This window comes from Suncus etruscus, chromosome 20 (genome assembly GCF_024139225.1).
Source record: "Suncus etruscus isolate mSunEtr1 chromosome 20, mSunEtr1.pri.cur, whole genome shotgun sequence".
Classification (NCBI taxonomy): domain Eukaryota; kingdom Metazoa; phylum Chordata; class Mammalia; order Eulipotyphla; family Soricidae; genus Suncus; species Suncus etruscus.
The window spans coordinates 7142199-7161476 of NC_064867.1; the positions used below are offsets into that span (position 1 = coordinate 7142199).

The 19278-nt window shown below is 43.3% G+C and overlaps 1 protein-coding gene across 1 annotated transcript in view; it reads left to right on the forward strand.

The window, feature by feature from the left end:
• Nucleotides 1-15202, forward strand: part of SUSD5 (sushi domain containing 5) — a 55432-nt gene extending 40230 nt beyond the window's left edge. Inside the window, exon 5 of the mRNA XM_049766401.1 lies at nt 13656-15202. Within this exon, the coding sequence (XP_049622358.1) occupies nt 13656-14959 (1304 nt within the window). The 3' untranslated portion in view covers nt 14960-15202. The remainder of the gene's footprint in view (nt 1-13655) is intronic.
• Nucleotides 15203-19278: the final 4076 nt, after the last annotated feature.

Genomic DNA, 19278 nt, shown 5'->3' on the forward strand with positions numbered 1-19278 from the left:
CCCTGTAGGTGCTTTGACTTGGAAGGAGACCTGTGTGACACAGTAGTCGCTGAATTCTTTCTCATTCCCCTACATGCTTCATTCTTTCCCCTTGCCCTTCATGATTATGGAGGAGACTTGCAGTCTCTTACCCCAAAAAAAACATCAAAAGGGCTTTGTGCTTGGCTCTCTTGCGTGAGTTACGCTGACTCTCAGACCAAAGGCATGTCATAGAGGGAATCTATGGCGTGAACCACTTGGTCCATGGGTGAGCAGCTAGTCTTTGCCAGCAGGCATCTCAGACTCTGGAGAGCAGTGGTGGTGCTTTCCAGAGACTGCTGTGCATGTGGCCCTGGGACTAAAAAGAGATCTAGTCTGAGGAAGGTTAAAATCTTCAGTACATGACATGGGGTCTTCTGAACTCCCAAAAGTCTCAAAAGCCTGGTCCTAAAAGTCTCACTCATCCACGGTGCACCTGTCCCCTTTGGACCCCTCACACTCTCATTGACTCTTCACAACCTAAAAGAAGTGGCCATGCTCCTGTTTGCCACTGGAAGAACTGAGGTACAGAAAGGAGCTAGAGAGCATGACTATGCAGAGAATGTAAAACTCCTTATGACATATCTCCTATGTTTGTGTGCCTGCTTGGGAGCTGCTGACCCACCCAGAGAGCAGGATATTGGGGGAAGCAAGGCCCTTGGAAATCCTCAGCAAGCTCCTTTGTCCTTTCCCTCATCTCTAAAGCCACTTTCTTTTCTTCAATGGACTTCCAGTTCTGATCTACTCCATCTTTTGGACTTAGCTTCCGAGAGAAAAGAAAAAGCATGAAGCAAAAAAACCACATTTAGAATTTCCCTGTCACTCTGGCCATATTTGTTCAGAGGGTCATTGAACCAGTGGTTATTTCTGGCTTGTCTGGTTGTCTTTTTAAAAACTTCTATTTTTAATGACTGTGTAGCCAAGACCAGAAAGAAAAATAAGAAGGTATGCGTCTTCCAGAAAGGCAGCAACATGGAAAAGAGATGAAGGCTAGAATTGGGGGAGAGGCCTGGGATTCTGGACTCTGGCCTGTGTGTAAGCTCCTGAACAAGTCTACTGAGATAGCAGGTCTCCACCAGTCAGTGACTCCTCCCTTGTCTTGTTTGCATGCTTCTGTTTTCCAAAAGCCCTCCTTAAATAGTTAAAAAAAAAAAAAAAAAAAAAAAAAGTCAGGCATAGGAGAGGGAATGGCCTGGCTTTTGCCAAGAGAACTCATGCAATGTATATTTTCTGTATTTACTGGTCTAAAACAGAAGCACCCCACATTCCTTCATGTTTCAGGGGATCATCAGGGAGGGAGAGGTTTGAAAGGATGCCTGGGTGATTCTGGAGAGAACAACTCAAACCAAGCAGAGAGGAGGTAGGAGAAACAGCACTTCACAAGACAAAGAGCTGATGTCGCCATTATGTGAGCATAATGGAAGTTTTTGGTGGAAATTCAGGGAGTAACAAGCTTAACTATTCTTTATAAGGGAGAAACCAGGCTTGCGATATTTTCAGGTATATCTGTCATTGTGACAGATTCTTGGTTACTGTCTCGCGTGACCATTGGATATTCAAATGAGCTCCTTTATCATCTGGGGCCAGAGAGACAGTCCAGTGGGTAGGATGTTTGCCTTGCCTGCTGCTGACCTAGGTTTGATTCTGTGCATTCTGTATGGTCCCAAGTGTGCTAGGGGTGGTCCCTGAGGACAGAGCCAGGAATATTTATCCCTGATTACTACCATGTGTCATTTAAAATCAAAATCAAACAAACGAAAGATGAATACCTTTGTCACTAGGTAGTCAAAATAAATACCTACTATTCTATTTTCTCCTCCCAGCTTACAGGCTGCTGTCCTGTGTTTCAAATTAGGGGAAAGGAGGTATGTGTGTTCTTGTTCTGTGACACCTGGATGGGCCCTTATGTTTGCTTATGTTTGCTTCTTTCCTCACTAAAGCTTTGAGGCACATGCATGAATGCATACATGCATTTTTTTTTCCTCACAGGAAGCACTCAGGATTGGTACTTTTGACTTTCTAACACTTAAGAGTCACTCTCATGGGGACTGTGTCACTTTTTCTTTTGACAAGTGTCCTTTCAGGCTTGAGGATATTTTGAAGTTTGCTATTCCTGACTACTTTTATACTTTCCTGCCTTTGGTTTAGGGAAGTTTTCATTTGTTGTGCTGGCACATGCTTTGCCATGAATTTATTCTGCTGGAGGTTCGAAATGATGCTTGAATAAGCGTCTTCCTGTCTTCCCCTCAGCTTCCTGTACTCCCTGGGTGGCTCTGTTCCTTGTGGTTTTTGATTTATTTTTTAGTTCTGTCTTCATTTGGTTCCTGGAGTTAGAAATCTTCCCTTCCATGTCATCTTATTTTAGCACCCTTTCTTTGTGTTTTTATCTTCAGGCTTTTCTTTCTTATGAAGTTTCTCTTTTTGCTTTTGTTTTTGCTACTTTTGTCCTTTGGTTTGTTTGTTTGTTTGTTTTGAGGCCATACTTGGTCGTGCTCAGAGCTTACTTCTGGCTCTATACTCAGAAATTACTCCTGGTGGGGTCAAGGGGACCATATGGGGTGCTGGGGATCGAACTTAGTTAAGCCACATGCAAGACAAGCACCCTACCCTCTGTACTATCAGTACTAATGTCTTAAAAAAACTTCTTGAGAAGCAATGGGAAATGATTCTTTCTATTCCTGAAACAGTTGTTTCTTTTTGGTCAAGATCTTTGCCTTTCCATACTTCTCCTTCCACCCAGATGATGAGTAGCTAGAAGGATTAACTCTGCTCCCGGGCAGAGTAGATTTGTTTTCTTGTTGGTTAGAAAATCCCTGGCTCTATTTCTCTTCAGAACTGACTGTGAATCAAGAGTTATTTCACTATCTGAGTCCTATCAGGAAGAATCAACCCTGGTACTTGCTAGTTTGTTTCTCTCCACCCATTTTTTTTCTCTCAAGAAATTATGGATTCCCCAATCTCAGGCTTTTTAAATAGGGGCCATTGGGGGCCAGAGCAATATCACGGTGGGTAGGGCATTTGTCTTGCATGCAGCTGACCTGGGTTCAATCCCTAGCATTCCAAATAGTCCCACAAGCCTGCCATGAGTTTAAAGCCTGTGAGTTTAAAGCCAGGAGTGACTCCTGAGCTCCTCCAGGTGTGGTCTAACTCAAAAACAAAAAAATAAGGACCATAATTGCCAATGCTTGTGAGGAAAGAGGGATCAGAAGGAGGTTTGCAGTGTTAGGGAACAAATTCAGGGATGACCACTTGAGAGCCATATCCCATCTCCAGCCCTCAGTATAGCTTTTGTTATTTGTTTTTTTGTTTTTGGGGTTTTTTTTTTTTTTTTTTTTTGGTTTTGGGCCCACACCCAGCGGTGCTCAGGGCTTACTCCTGGCTGTCTGCTCAGAAATAGCTCCTGGCAGGCACGGGGAAACATATGGGACACCGGGATTCGAACCAACCACCTTTGGTCCTGGATCGGCTGCTTGCAAGGCAAGCGCCACTGTGCTATCTCTCCGGGCCCTCAGTATAGCTTTTGAAGCATCAGGCTGGCTTAGGAATTTAGCCATGTTGCCCTTCTTTGTTCTGCTCCAGGCTCTTCTGTATTAGCAGTTGATAGTTATTTTTTTAATTTATTAAAATATATTGGGTTTTTTCAACGTGTAATTATGAAAAACTTTTCCTAATATGCAGTATGTTTTTCTCATTTCAAAGATTCCAATTCAGACTAGAGAGATAGTACAGAGAGTAAGGCGCTTGCCATGCATGTGGCCAAGCTCAATTCGATCACTGGCATCGATAGAGTTCGCCGAGTCCTGCCAAGAGTGAGGCCTGAGGGTAGAGCCAGGAGGAAGTCTTGAGCACTGCCGAATCTGGTCCCAAAACTTCAACCTTCAAAATTAATATTCTGGGATGGAAGCAAAGCATATACCTTGTGTGCATGAGGCACTGATTCCAAACACACCACAAATACACACACACACACACACACACACACACACACACACACACACACACAATAACAAGGGGAAAATAAAAGCAAAAAAATAAGAGCCAGAGAGAGTACTATTGTTGAAGCACAGGCTTTGCATGCAGGAAGCCCCAATGTTTTAGGTACCCCAATGTTCTCCAAGCACTAACAAAAGAAAAGTACAAAGCCAGGCATAGCCCCCTAACCCTGCTGGGTGTGGCTCATAATCAATAAAGCCCTCACACACAATGTATGACTGAGGCTATAGCTCAGCAGTAGACAATCTGTTGCCTGTGCATGAGATTTTGATGCCCAGCACCACAAATGAAAATCGACAAATAAATTAAAAAATTGAAATGTATTGGTGACAGGAAAGTTGTACCTTAGCTTGCAAATATTTGATCACAAGTTCAAATCCCTGGTGTCCTGCATTGCCAAGCAAGCTCCGTCCAGGTAGCTCTGCTGTTTGAGCCTGACAGCTGTTATCAGCAATCACTGATGCCATAAGCAATTTCCAGCCACCCTGTAACTAAGCATATGCAAACACATAGGTGCAGGACACAACCTGACTCCAAGCCCCAATTATTACAGCAATAGTAACAGTGAAGGAGAAGGAAATTTTTTTTAAATCTTATTCAATACACCAAGTTGTGTGCATGTACTTTTTTTTTTTTTTAACTGGGGAGTTTCCTCATCTGTGTGAGCACCTGGGAGGAAGAACACAGAATGCAGTTTCAGCTGGAACACTTAGATATTTTCTTTTTTTTTTTTTTGTTTTGTTTTTGTTTTTTGGGCCACACCCGGCAGTGCTCAGGAGTTACTCCTGGCAGGCACGGGGGACCATATGGGACACCGGGATTCGAACCAGCCACCTTTGGTCCTGAATCGGTTGCTTGCAAGGCAAACACCGCTGTGCTATCTCTCCGGGCCCACACTTAGATATTTTCAAGGGAAGCAAAGAATAGACCCCAATGATTGACTTTAGCTTATGCTTCTTAAGAAATGCTTAAAGGGTCTAGGATATAGTGAGGAAAAAGGAAATAAAAGGAAAGAAGAATCAATCCAACAGCACAAAAACAAAGAAACACATGGAACTAGAATTGTTTGAAATGTAAAATGGAGAGCAGTATCAGTACACAGAGGTGCTGAAATGTTGAGTATTTTGAACACAGACTTTCTTTTTAGTTCTGGGATGCTGTTCGGGTTAAATCTCTTTAGCATGGGTCATATCAACATTGGCATCTTCAGGGGGTTAGAGGAGAAAATGGAGCATGAGAGCAGAGCAGAAGCATCCTACCTACTGCCCACCTGGATGTGCCCACACAAGCCAGCTGGTCTTGGGCAAATTGCAAATGTTGGTTCCTTTCCTCATGTTGTTTGAGCACAATGGGGACCACTTATTTATACACACCTGTCAGTGAGCTACGTACAGTTGATGACCTGGATGGACATAGAGATAGTGTTGGGCTGTGTGCAAGATAGGGTTAGATGGGCCCAGGGAGATAGCACAGCGGTGTTTGCCTTGCAAGCAGCCGATCCAGGACCAAAGGTGGTTGGTTCAAATCCCGGTGTCCCATATGGTCCCCTGTGCCTGCCAGGAGCTATTTCTGAGCAGACAGCCAGGAGTAACCCCTGAGCACGGCTGGGTGTGGCCCAAAAACCAAAAAAAAAAAAAAAAAAAAAAAAAAGATAGGGTTAGAAAGGACCCACATTCCATGGGAGAAAACAGAGCCACTGGCACTTGTTAAATCTGTTAAAATCTTGGGGATATAAAGATACAACAAAGAAATCATCTTTAGTGCAATAGCCTGTGATAAAAGATCTTCCATTGCTCATAGAGTGCAACTTCGCATAGGCCGAGAGTTCTTGAGGAAAAATTATGTACATGCTTCTGTCTTCTTGTCTATGAGCAGAGCTATGTTTCCCCCCGGAAAACACAGCTTCCTTCAGACTCAATAGCAGCAATGCTGGGAGACAGCTGGCAAATGGATATTGCTTTGCAAAAATAAATAAATAATAATTTTTCTCTATGATGCCATACGGTGCAATTTTTAAAATATAAAACAAACTAGTGGTAGCACAATGGAGGCATACAAGACCAGTCAGATCTAAGTGGGTGCCAAGTTCCTCTATATTAGGAATCAATTTTGATAGTGAAACACCTCTTCTTTGCTTGATTCAGATAAGCATGTCAGCAATAGCAGTTAGAGGATTTCTACCAGGGATCACTTTCAAGCTGAGGGGAGTAGGAGACTGGGGAGATAAGAATGTTCTTCAAGGGCCAGAATGGAGCCAAATTTGCTCCCCAGTGTGTGAGGGTGAGAGTCTGTGTGGAGTCTGCTATGGGTGGGGATGGCTTTGTAGGCAATGAGTTGGTCAACCGTGACCTCTTCCTTTCAGAGGAGAGGAGAGTTATAAGTAATCCCTTTCAGCAACTTAGTAAAGGGCCCATTGTCTGTTAGTGATTTTTGTTGTTGGGGACTGAAAATTGACACCAAGGCCTCAGGCATATGAAACCTGTGCTCTACTGCTGAGCCATACCTCTGGCCCGACATTCGTGTTTTGAAGCAATGATGTTCAGCTCTTCTGTCTGGTGCTGCTCCACAGCTCTAAGAAAATTGGAAAACATTCTTTTGAAGCCCTGTGCTCGATATCAACCTTTTTTTTTTCAATTTTCTCTCTTTTTTCCCAATTTTTTATTATTATACCATGATCTGCCAAATTGTTCATAATACAGACATTTCAGCATTAAATATTCAAACATCAATTATACCACCTGACCCCCCTAAACTCCTACCCACCACCAGAGCCTGCCCCCATGCAGGCACAAATTTACTTCATATTGTTTGTGACAACACAAAGGCAAATGGAATCATCGAAACTTAGATCAATAAGAGTCAGTTTGAAATGATTACTATCTCACTCCACGGTATAACTAAAGTCAGTGTCTAAGGATTTATGGGACTGTGGTATGTTGCTAGCTGAGCCTCTGGGCTACTTTTAGGCTCTCTAAGATTGGTAGATTACTATGGAACTTTCTTATCAGATTCCTGTGATACCACTGGGCTGACACTACTATAAGATATTGAGGTGTCTTGTGGTCATATGTAGCCAGGTGTTCCAGGAGATAGATAGATAGATAGATAGATAGATAGATAGATAGATAGATAGATAGATAGATAGATAGATAGATAGGTAGGTAGGTAGGTAGGTAGATGATTGATAGATAGATAGATAGATACATAGATACATAGATAGATACATAGATAGATAGATAGATAGATAGATAGATAGATAGATAGATAGGTAGGTAGGTAGGTAGATAGATAGATGATAGATAGATAGATAGATAGATAGATAGATAGATAGATAGATACATAGATACATAGATAGATACATAGATACATAGATAGATACATAGATAGATAGATAGATAGATAGATAGATAGATAGATAGATAGATAGATAGATAGATAGATAGATAGATAGATAGATAGATAGATAGATAGATAGATAGATAGATAGATAGATAGATAGATGATAGATAGATTTATATATCATTTGATAGATTGGAAGTTTGATAAAGTTAAGTTACGGAGCCAGCCCATTTCTGTGTGATGATATAGGATACGGTGTTCGGCTACTTTAGCTCATGCAGAAAGGGGAATCTGCCTCAGCCCCCTTCTGAGAATGCCACAAAGGTCATCAGCTCAGATTACCTGGGAAATTCAGCGGCCATTATTTTCCTGTGGAGCTGGGAAGATGGTGGCAGTGAACAAGGACTGCTGAGTTTTCTGCTGGTGGGGTGGGTGTTGTGGGTCTCTGCCCGATCTTCTCCTGAAAATTAATTCTCTTTTTTTTTTTGTTTTTGTTTTTGTTTTTGGGCCATACCCAGCGTTGCTCAGGGGTTACTCCTGGCTGTCTGCTCAGAAATAGCTCCTGGCAGGCACGGGGAACCATATGGGACACTGGGATTTGAACCAACTACCTTTGGTCCTGGATCGGCTGCTTGCAAGGCAAACACCTCTGTGCTATCTCTCCGGGCCAATTCTCAAAGTGGTCCTGTCCTGTAGTCCTATCTCACCAGACTGTCCAAAATCAACCTTAGTTCTCAGTGGTTCTGGAATAAGATGTAGAAAGTGAATGATTACACGTTTCCCCCTTATTTTCTCAGCATGCAAAGCTCTCAAAGCCTCTAGCCCTTTGAGCTATCTCTCCAGTCTCAAGCCTAATGTTTATCCAGCATGATAGTTGAGAACAGACACTCAAATGCTTTGCAATTAACCTGATGATCGGTCTCAGGACCAGGAGCTCCTGTTTTATGTGCTCCGTGAAAGCCAGGGTAGATTGTTCTGTTCATGACACACACTTACCGGCCCCCGCCCCAGTCCAAGAAATGCCAAATAGTTTTCAGGGAAGTTTGCTGAACGAAGCAGTGGATGAGTGCAATGCCTGGGGTGAGGATGGAAGAGGAAAGAGATGGTCTGAGTGAACTGAAAGAGTGCAGGAAGGAAACCTGGCCAGTACTCTAAGTTCATGTCTGACTTCTGAAAACCCATAAGAATAATTCAACCATCTGATATGCTTTCAGTCTGAGAATCTGTGCATACCATGGAGTGAAAAGGTCCCCTGGAATAATGACTGGCTGTTATTTGTGAGGCACATGGTCTACACACTATTGACATTTATCAGCAATATTTGCTTTTCATCCACTGCTTTTCATTTTGGGCTGAAAGTTTAGAAGCAGATCAGAAAGGAATTTATCGTTTTATCATTCTAAGTCACTCAGTCATCAAGCTACAGAGTGTTATTCCTCAAAGACCATTATAAAGAAGCCAAATGGCTTCAGTTTCAGAGCCCAGAAATACACCCTGGGGTTCCGCAACATTCTATTCTGACCTTAGCTTTCAAAGTCTTTGCATACGCACTTTCCAAGTTGCAAAATGAGGTGCCTTTTTTTTCCATATGGTTTTGGGGAAAGTTCAATTTATTTTCATCTTATTTGATCATCTGTTTCTTTAGAGATATATAGCACACCGTGTGAGTCTCTCTCCATCTAGTTTAAATCACTTAGCGTAATTCCCCCTAGGTTCATCTATGTTGTTTTCAGCTGTTTTCGGTTGGTTGGTTGGCTGGTTGGTTGGTTTGGGGGTCATAGCCAAGGACAGAACTCAGAGATCACTCCTGGAAATGATTAGAGGACCATATGGTGCAAGGGATCAAACCTGGGACTTCTGTATGTAATGCATGTTTCCAGCCCTTTGAATAAAATCCTGGCTCAGGACTTTATTTTTCAGAGCTGAGCAGTAGTCTACTGTGTGTATATATACCACATTTTTTGTCCATTTAACTGTCAGTAGGCGCTTATATTATTTCCAGTTCTTGGCTATTGTAACTAATGCTGCAATCACCACAAATCTCTCCCAATTTGTGTTTTTGTATTTTCTGAGTAAATACCCAGAAGTGGGCACGACTGCATTGTGCAGAACTACTATTTAATTTTTTTTTAAATATAAACTCACACAGAACGTGCTTTTTTTGTGCCTGGCTTCCTTGACTTAACAATGCGCTGTGGGATACATCCCTGTCATTGTGGGAAGCAGCGGTTGGTTCCTTTTCATTGATGTGCAGAATTCCACTGTACAGATAGAAGATGATGTGTGAGCTTTGCGGCTCATGGACATTTGAACTGCTTCCAGTTCTAGTTCTTAGGAACATTTCCCTGCCTGCCTTTTGGTACCCAGATGCACACATAGCCATGAAGTATATATTTAGGAACAGAGCCTGCATATGTTCCATTTTAGTAGCAGTGCCCAGGCAGCTTTTCATAGTGGCTGTTCCAAATCGCACTCCCACCACCATCTCCACATGCACATGATTTTCGACACTAGCTGTCAATCTGTTTAATTTTAGCCATCCTGGTGCTATGGGATGATATCATAATATAACTGTAAGTAGCATTTTTATCACACTAGTGAATCTGTGTGTTTAATGACTACTGAGATATCTTTTTTGGAGGTAGGCTGATTCGGATATCTTGCCAGCTTTTCGATGACTTCTCTGTCTACTTTTTTTTTTTTTTTTTTTTGGGTTTTTGGGCCACACCCATTTGACGCTCAGGGGTTACTCCTGGCTATGTGCTCAGAAATCGCCCCTGGCTTGGGGGGACCATATGGGACGCCGGGGGATCGAACCGCGGTCCTTCCTTGGCTAGCGCTTGCAAGGCAGACACCTTACCTCCAGCGCCACCTACCCGGCCCCTCTGTCTACTTTTTATTTGTAGGAGTTATTCATAATTAAATACTGGATATCAGTTCTTTGGAGTTTATCTCCAATTCAGCTTACATTTTAACTGTCTTCATGAAAGCATTTGACAAACAGAAACTCTTAATGTTATTTGTTTTTGAGTTTTGAAGCCACACCCGGCACTTCTCAGGGGTTACTAATGGCTCTGCACTCAGGAATTACTCCTGGAACTGCTCTAGGGACCATATGGGATGCCAGGAATTCAACCCAGGTCAGTTGCATGTAAGCCAAATGCCCTACCATTATGTTATCTCTCTAGTCTATGCAGTTCTTAATGTTAATATAAAGCAATTATGTCTCCTTGAATCAATACTATAGTCTTCAAAATGACTCCCATATGAGGAGATAGAGTGGTGGTACAGCTTGGCAGGGCACTGACCTTGGACATGGCCTATCCAAGTTGAATCTCTGGCACCCTATATGGTCCCTCAAGTCCACTATGAGTGAGTGATTCCTGAGCACTGAACTAATAATAATAATAATAATAATAAATAATAACCAATAATAATAGGGCCAGAGTGATAGCACAGCAATTTGCCTTGAATGCAGCCAACCTGGGACGAACCTGGGTTCAATTCCCAGCATCCAATATCGTCCTCTGAGCCTGCTAAGAGTGATTTCTGAGTGCAGAGCCAGGAGTAACTTCTGAGTGTGGCCAGCTGTGGCCCAAAAATCAAAATACTACTACTACTAATAAGACATGAGCACTACCAGGGGTGGCAAACTCTCATCCCAATAAAAATTACTTCCTTTTATAGTAAACCTTGTCATCTTCCAGTGTACCTTTTCTAGCTTGTTTCTTCTTTTTAAAGATTGCCTCCTCCATTCTTTTCTTTTCTTTCTTTTTTTTTTTTTTTTTTTTTGGCCCACACCTTCAGAAATTGCCCCTGGCTTGGCGGGACCATATGGGACGCCAGGGGATCGAACCGCGGTCCTTCCTTGGCTAGCGCTTGCAAGGCAGACACCTTACCTCTAGCGCCACCTCACCAGCCCCGCCTCCTCCATTCTTAGCCCTTTACATTTTCTTTTTTTTAATGCAGTATTTTATTTTATTTTATTTTATTTTATTTTATTTTATTTTTTATTTTTTATTTTTAATTATGAGAACAATGATACAAAGAGGGCAAGGTAAAGTTACAGTGAAAGAACAATCGCCCATAAACAGAGTTCTCAGAAGAAATCCCCTTGCTGACACCTAAATATTGAACTTACAGTCAAAAAAAATTAAGAAAAATAAGGCAGAACCCATGTACAATTACTTTGTCCACAAGTCCCCAGATTGTAGTACATAACATTTCTTAGCAGTACACAAAGCAACCTAAAGCCATGAGATTTATGTGACTCCTTAACTTTGAAGCCATAGTATTTTTATATATTCATGCACATACATATTAGTTTAAGTTAACATCAAAAGTTTAAGAGGTTTTTTTGGGGGGTTAGTCAAAAGGGCACAGTAAAAACATGTTAGAGTGGCAAATATTGTTTGCATATGAGGGTCATTGAAAGGAATAGCCTTGGTCTAAATACAAGGAGACCACTACCCCTGAAGTTTCCTGGCATAAGACCAACTCTAGGCTCCAGGCAAACTAGTTTATTCAATCCAAGTCATTGTCAGTAGTGCCAATACAGTTTTATTTTTCACGCAGTCCTATTGTTGGCATCAGGTTTCTGTATTAAAGATCCTGGAATCTGCACATCCTACATTGAAGTCAGGCTGGTGTGGAGTATCCTCTAGTTTCACCTCACAATTAAGGGGCAATACAGCAAGCCCTGTCCAGTAAGCAGGTCTTGTTAAGTCTTCTCAGTGTTAAGGGAAGTCTCTTTTGAGTAGATCAATGTCAGAGCAGCTGTAGGGTCTTCCCTGGTAGAGGACTGCCTCCAGGTGATGTTATAGACAACCTTGAATGTTTTGTAGATGTCTTCTCTAGATCAGGGGTGAATGGAGAATGCATTCTTCTGAGGCCTGTGCCCAGGTCATTATGTCAATGTTCAGGGTGTAGGGTCCCATTGCACTACAAGATTTGTGTGTTCCCATCTCTATTAGATAAGAACTTATTGGTATGTATAGTATTTTCCCGTTTTAGTGTGCCTAAGCAAACAAGAAATAAAGCCACGTGGCATTATCTGAGTATATGGGGGCATAAGAACACATCCAACAATACCCATGACTTGGTTCAAACATAAACATTAAACTGAGGGATTCTTTTACACCAAATTTCATATTGAGCAGTTCACAAAGAGAAGATAAAAAGGGGGGGGGATCGTCACTGTATAAGAAAATTTCTGTATTAAAAATACTGTAGTCCTAAGTCACAAACCAAAGTGGTGCCCTGGAGTTAATACCCACCCAACTATTCCAAAAGGCATAAAAAGGACACGTACGTCTTTTCAACATTTTATGGGTGTTTTCTTTGACGGCTATAACTTTAGCCCTTTACATTTTCATTAATATATATATATATATATATCATCTTTCAAAGTCTGAGATATTTGTTGAGTGTATTAGATCTATTATAGCTTGATTGGGACAGTTATAGCTTTATTGACTATTTTGAGCCTTCTTTTTTTTTTTTTTTTTTTTTTTTGGTTTTTGGGCCACACCCGGTGACGCTCAGGGGTTACTCCTGGCTATGCGCTCAGAAGTCGCTCCTGGCTTGGGGGACCATATGGGACGCCGGGGGATCGAACCGCGGTCCGTCTCCTAGGCTAGCGCAGGTAAGGCTTACCTTACCTCCAGCGCCACCGCCCGGCCCCTATTTTGAGCCTTCTATTATTCACACGAGGCGTATCTTTTCAGCTATTGTGGTATCCCTTAATTTTGCTCAGCAAATTTGCCACCGTTCCATTTAGAAATTGCCCACATCTGTGAGCTTTTGCACTTAAGCATTTTAATTTTTTATGCTATGGCAAATGGTTTTTTACATTGTAGAAACTTCTGCAGTTATTTATTTTCTGCTTATGCCTGGTACATAGAAATATTAAAAATGTTTTATGATGACTGTGGACCCAGTGTTCATGATAAACTCTTAGCCTGTAACTGTAACTGTGTGTGTGTAACTTTATCATAACTGTAGTCTTAACTCTTAACTATAAGTGTGTGTGTGTGTGTGTGTATGTGTGTGTGTGTGTGTAGATCTGTTGGGTTTGCCTGGAATAAACAAAACATTTTATGGAAGTTTTATTTAATGTTTCTATCATCTCTCTTTCTCTCTCTCTCCCTCCCCCCTCTATCTCTCCCCCCTATATTCTCTCCCCTCCTCTCCTCACCACTTCCCTCTCCCAACCTCCCCTCCCCTCTCCATCTCTCTTTACCCTCTTTTCCTTTCTTGTGTTCTACTGGCTCTGAGAGATTTCCCCCCCCCCCCTTCCCTTCCAGATGAAGCTGAGGCACACATTGACTATGAAGAGAATTTCCCTGATGATCGATCGGTGTCATTTCGAGAGCTCATGGAGGATTCCCGGACAGAGGAGGAAGAGGACAGGAGCCAGGGAGAGACATCTGAGGAGGCTCCCAAAGGAGATCGCCTTGTCCCTACCTCTGCAGGGATAGAAAACAAGGCCCAGGGCTCCACCTTTGTCCCCACAACAGGTTGGCTCAGAGCTGGAAGCACCGTCCCCACAGCCCTGCCAGGGTCCCAACTAAACCAGAAGTACTTGTACTGGTTTCCCTCGGAGACCTTCCACAAGCCCTCGTTGGAAAAGGAGGTGGAGGACGACACCAAAAAACACTTTCCTGCTGGAGACAATCACAGCGGCTTGACACTGGCCACTAGTGAACTGGAGGCGGAGGTGACCTCAGATAGTGCTGCCACTTTCTCAGGGCCATTTGTGGGCAAGAAAGACCACAGCAGGGCTGGAGACTCGATGGTGAGCAGCAGTGATGAGTCCTGGTTAGATGGCTACCCTGTCACTGATATGGCATGGAGGAAGGCAGGAGCCGAGGAGGAGGAGGAGGATGGGGACAAGGGGGATGGCTCAGTAGGGTTGGAAGAAAGTGTCCTAGTTACTGGCGGCCAGCCCGTCCTTGTGGAAATCAAGAAGCCCAAAAGTACCACCCACACGACCATAGTGGACACGACCCATAGTTCCCTTCTCCCATCTCAGACATTCAGTTTAGAAACTTTGCCCCTCAGCCCCATGAATATATCTGAAACTACAGGTTCCAGAAAGGGGAGCAGTGACTTGAACCCGTCAACTGTCCCCTGGAGGTTTGCCACCCAGAAGTCTCCCGTGGCCACCCTGTCCTCCTCCTCGGAACTCACCCTCACCAAGCCTGCCCTGGAGACAGGCCCCGTTGTTCGGCAGATACCTCACCACGTCCTCTCGACCATCATGGCAGCCACAAAGCTGCCAGTGGAAAGCACCACAGCTGAGAGGCAGGACAGTTTCCCCTACCTGCTCTCGGAGGACTTCTTGGAGCAGGAAGGCCCAGGCCCCCGTGCAAGTGAAGAGCAGCTGCCCACCTTGAAGCCATGTTTTGGGGATGAGTGTCCCCACCTCAGCCGAGGCCCTATCATCGCAACCATTGTCACCGTCCTGTGTCTGCTGCTGCTCCTGGCAGGGGTGGGAGCCGTGTGGGGCTACCGCAAGTGCCAGCACAAGAGCTCCGTGTACAAGCTGAACGTCGGGCAGAGGCAGGCCCGGCACTACCACCAGCAGATCGAGATGGAAAAGGTCTAAGTCACCTCCCGAGGGAGAACACCCAGAGCCACTTGGCAGTGTGCATGCCACATGGAGCAACACTCGTCGTCCACTTGGAACTGGCCCCGGCAGAAAGGGCTCCTCTGTTTCTTTTCTCAGGTCTGTGTTCCAGATGCTGAGAAGTGCTTATGGGGGCTCCTGGCAGGGGCAGAAAGGCTTGGGTGCCCCCTCCTACACAACACTGTCTCCTCCACCATCTAGGATGTATTTCACTAATCCCAACCTTGTGCTTGGGCCCTCGTTCCAATGGGGGGGTCAGAACTCACCTCTTGCTTCATCACGCTCTTTCCTCCTCCTCTTCTTTTCCAAGAAGGAAGTAACTGACTCTGAGACCTGAACATTACCCAATAAATGGGCTCAACGGAGCCCCTGAGAGCAGTGTTTTTATTTTAGGATGTGGCGATTGCATGGTTGGAAGGATGGTAAGAGAGGAATGATAAATACTTTCCTTTTAGGGTTGATGTTGCTGAGGGTGGATGAGCCTCCAAGATCCAGAACATTGTCTAGAAGCTTTTATCTTTGTTTTTTTGTTTTGTTTTTCAATAATTCCTTGAGATGGGAATGAATATAAGATGGATGTTTTAATGGTGGGGAACCGACTGAGAAGAGGACAGCACTACACCGTACTCACCTTGGTTGCCTCCATTCTGTGACAGTCCATCCTTTCTGAACCACAAGGAGGGCTCCTTTCTGCCTAAAAGCATTGTCTCCCTCATTCTAGCAGTGGCCTCGTTGTCTTCGACCAGTGCATGCCTAGAAATGTCTTAGAATTCTTGCTATGAGAGCCAAGGATGAGTTTATCAATGGGGAGCTATGTCACAAAGATGCAGAGGAATCACAAAGGAATAGAAAACAATTTAGGCCAACCCAGTTTTCACTCTATCATGGATGATCTGACACCATGAACACAGCACGAATCCGGGATGAACACATCCTGGCTCTGGAGCTTGCCCAATTCATAGCACCTCATTCAGATTATGACAATGGACCATGAAGCATGGTGGTCCTGAGACCTGTAGCATCAACACAACCTGAGGGACTTACTAGTCATGCAAATGCCTAGTGCACGATCAAGTGCCACCATAGTCTTAGGGAGCAGAAATAAGTGGGGGACAACCAGATTATTCTGAGACATCAGTCTGAGAATCATTTATTTATCTCATCACTCAGGAGCTCTGAGGGCAGCTGCAACGCTAGAGGCACAGACACCAAGGCACTCCTGTGTCTTGCACAGAAATGAGATGTGGCTGCAGGCACTTGCCCTCTGCAGCCCTGACATCCCTAGTCAGTGGCCTCACATGTACTGATGCAGAAACATGGACTATTTTTCTAATAGAATTCACCTTCTTAGATAGTCTTTCAGTGGTGAAAAGTGAAGGCAATACATTCCTTATCAGAGCCTCAAGCATTGTGTGACTTGATCTTTTTTACAATGGGATACTTATTGGTGGCATTTTTTTTTGAGAAAGAAAAAAAATTTTTAAATATATTTTCTACACTGTCACTTCTTTTTGGCATAGTCCTTGGAAAAGGGATAGGCAGATGAGCCAGAAAGATGATATAGCATCAGAAAGATCAAGTCCTAGATTTAGGCCAAATGACGATCGAGAGGTAGCATTTGAAATGCCTTGCTACGCAAAATCAAACCTGAACTACAGAAGTGAGGCGCTTTCTGCGTGTATCCGAAGTGAAACACAAGAGAATAAAAGTCATAGATTGTATGTATTTACACATTAGGCTCTTTTCTAATCTTTTCCAAAATCACTTTTCTATTTTTAACTATATGAGATAATCTTCATCTCAGTCATTGAGATCATGTTGTTCACTGTTCAATTATTGTAACAATCTAAGAACACCAACTTAATGCCAACACAAAAATAAGAAATATTAATACAAGTGTATTAATAACTTTTACCAATATATTAATACATGTAAATATATTTCAAAGATATGAACTGAAAAATAAACCCAATACATTTAAATTTTGATTGCTTTGGTGTCATCTAAATTGATGTCAGTGGATCTAAAAATCCATATAGAAAAGGAATGATGCAATACTGTAAACCTAAATTGTATGTTGGGATGCATGTTTTAAGGCTGGAAAATGCTCATGAAAATTGGCAGGGAGGAGCGACCATTAACACAAAGCTTCTGAAATATTTAAAATAAATAATTCTTTTCTCCAACAGTTGCATAATGTCATTTATTATACCTTGATTGTACCAGGTAAATTTTTTTTAGAAAATTATTTTCCAGGAGCCATAGCAATAGTACAGTACATAGCAATAGTACATGCCTTGCACACAACAGACCCAGATTCAAACCCAAGTTCATATCCATTGAAGGGTAGAGCCCAAAAAACAAATACATTAAAAAAATTATTTTCAGTAAACCTGAAAATCATGTCTTAATATCTGACATCATTAAGAGCTCTGTTTAAGAGACCAGAGAGATAGTAGTTAAGGTAAGGCACAAGGTGAGACCTTTTCCTTACATGCTGCCAACCCAGATTTGGTCCCCCACATCCCATATTGTCTCTAAACAGGCCAGAGGTGATCCCTGGGCACAAATTCAATAGTAAGCCCTGTGAGACAGTCAAGTATAGCACGCACGCGCGCACACAAACACACACACACACACACACCAGAAAAATAGCTTTGTTTAAGCTTCTTACCATGTTGCCTGTTAAAGCAAGAATTTAGAAATTTAGGTGAGTCTACTTCTTCTCCCTACTTCTCCTCCTGCGCCTCCTTTCTCCTCATTTTCCTCCTCATTCCCACTCAAACTACTCACAGTGTGGTTTCCAGACCCACAATACAAGTACCACTTCTGAGCTTATTAGAAATGAAGAATGTGTGCCCCCAGCCCAACCTGCTGGCTCAGCATCTGCATTTAACATAATAGTCGGTAAATAAAATGAAGTGTGAGATGCACTGGCCCAAGAGATCTGAACTTACTCGATGCTCAAAGGAGGCATTAAATAGGATCAAATCACAAAAGCATAGGAAGAATAAGAGACCATTAAAGGGCCAGAGAGATAGCATGGAGGTAAGGTGTTTGCCTTGCATGCAGAAGGTCAGTGGTTCAAATCCCGGCAGCCATTATGGTCCCCTGAGCTTGCCAGGAGCGATTTTTGAGCATAGAGCCAGGAGTAACCCCTGAGCACTGCCAGGTATGACCCTAAATAAATAAATAAATAAATAAATAAATAAATAAATAAATAAATAAATAAAATAAAAGAGACCATTAAAGGGTATTGAAAGGTTGCTGGGGAGTAGAGGAGGGCTCCGGCAATCAGAAGGTATTGCCAACAGGAACTCAGGTTCAGGAAGGCTGCCATTGTCCCAACCCTGACCCGGAAGAAGCAAAACTATGCTTCTTCTCTGCCTTGCAACCCATCAACCATGGGTAGTCAAAGTGGAGGGACAAAATGAACCTTGGGAGTCAAGTCTCTGGAGCACAAAGCAGGATGGAGGAGCAAACAGAGAAATACAACTGAGAAGCTGTCAGCAGCAATCCAGTCTGCCTCAAGTTCCTTCGTATCTCCATGAGCACAAGGACCCCAGGCCTCCCAAGTGACCCAGTGTCGGGACACCATTGAGGCCACCCAGATCCCCTTTACTACAGAGTGAAGCCATCCTTTAGCTCTCCCTGTGGCTACTGAAAGTTCATTATCTCGCCCAGACAACTGTGTTGGCCTCTGGAAGTTCCCTGGAGGAGGTAGGTTCACCCTCTGCTCAGACTTCATGACTAAATGTGTTAAAGACATCCCTGACCAGTAAAGAGAAAAAAAGCAGCGGTATTGGGGGGAAAGGAGAGAAGAGTTAGAAAAGTGGATAAAGAACTTGTCTTGCATGCAGTTGGCCCAAGTTCCATCTCTGACCCTCCAGTTTCTTGAGTCCCTCCAGGAATGATCCCTGAGCACAGAATCTGGAATAAGTCCTGAAGGGCCAGAGCAATAGTACAGCAGGTAGGGCATTTGCCTTGCACACGGCTGACCCAGGTTCAATTCTCAGCATCCTAGATGGTCCCCAAGTACTTCCAGGAGTAACCCCTGAGCACCACCAAGTGTGGCCTAAAAACCAAAAACTAAAAAAAGAGGAGTAAGCCCTGAGCACTGCTGAGTGTGGGACCCCACCAAAAAAAAAAGAACAAGCAAAAAATGTTTAACATGATTTGTTCTGTTTTTTATTCCATGCCTGGTGGTGCTCAGAAGCTACATGGGGTGCCAGGCACTGAACCTGGGTCTTTTGTGTACAGGCCAAGCCCCTTACCCATTGTACTATCTCTTTGAACCC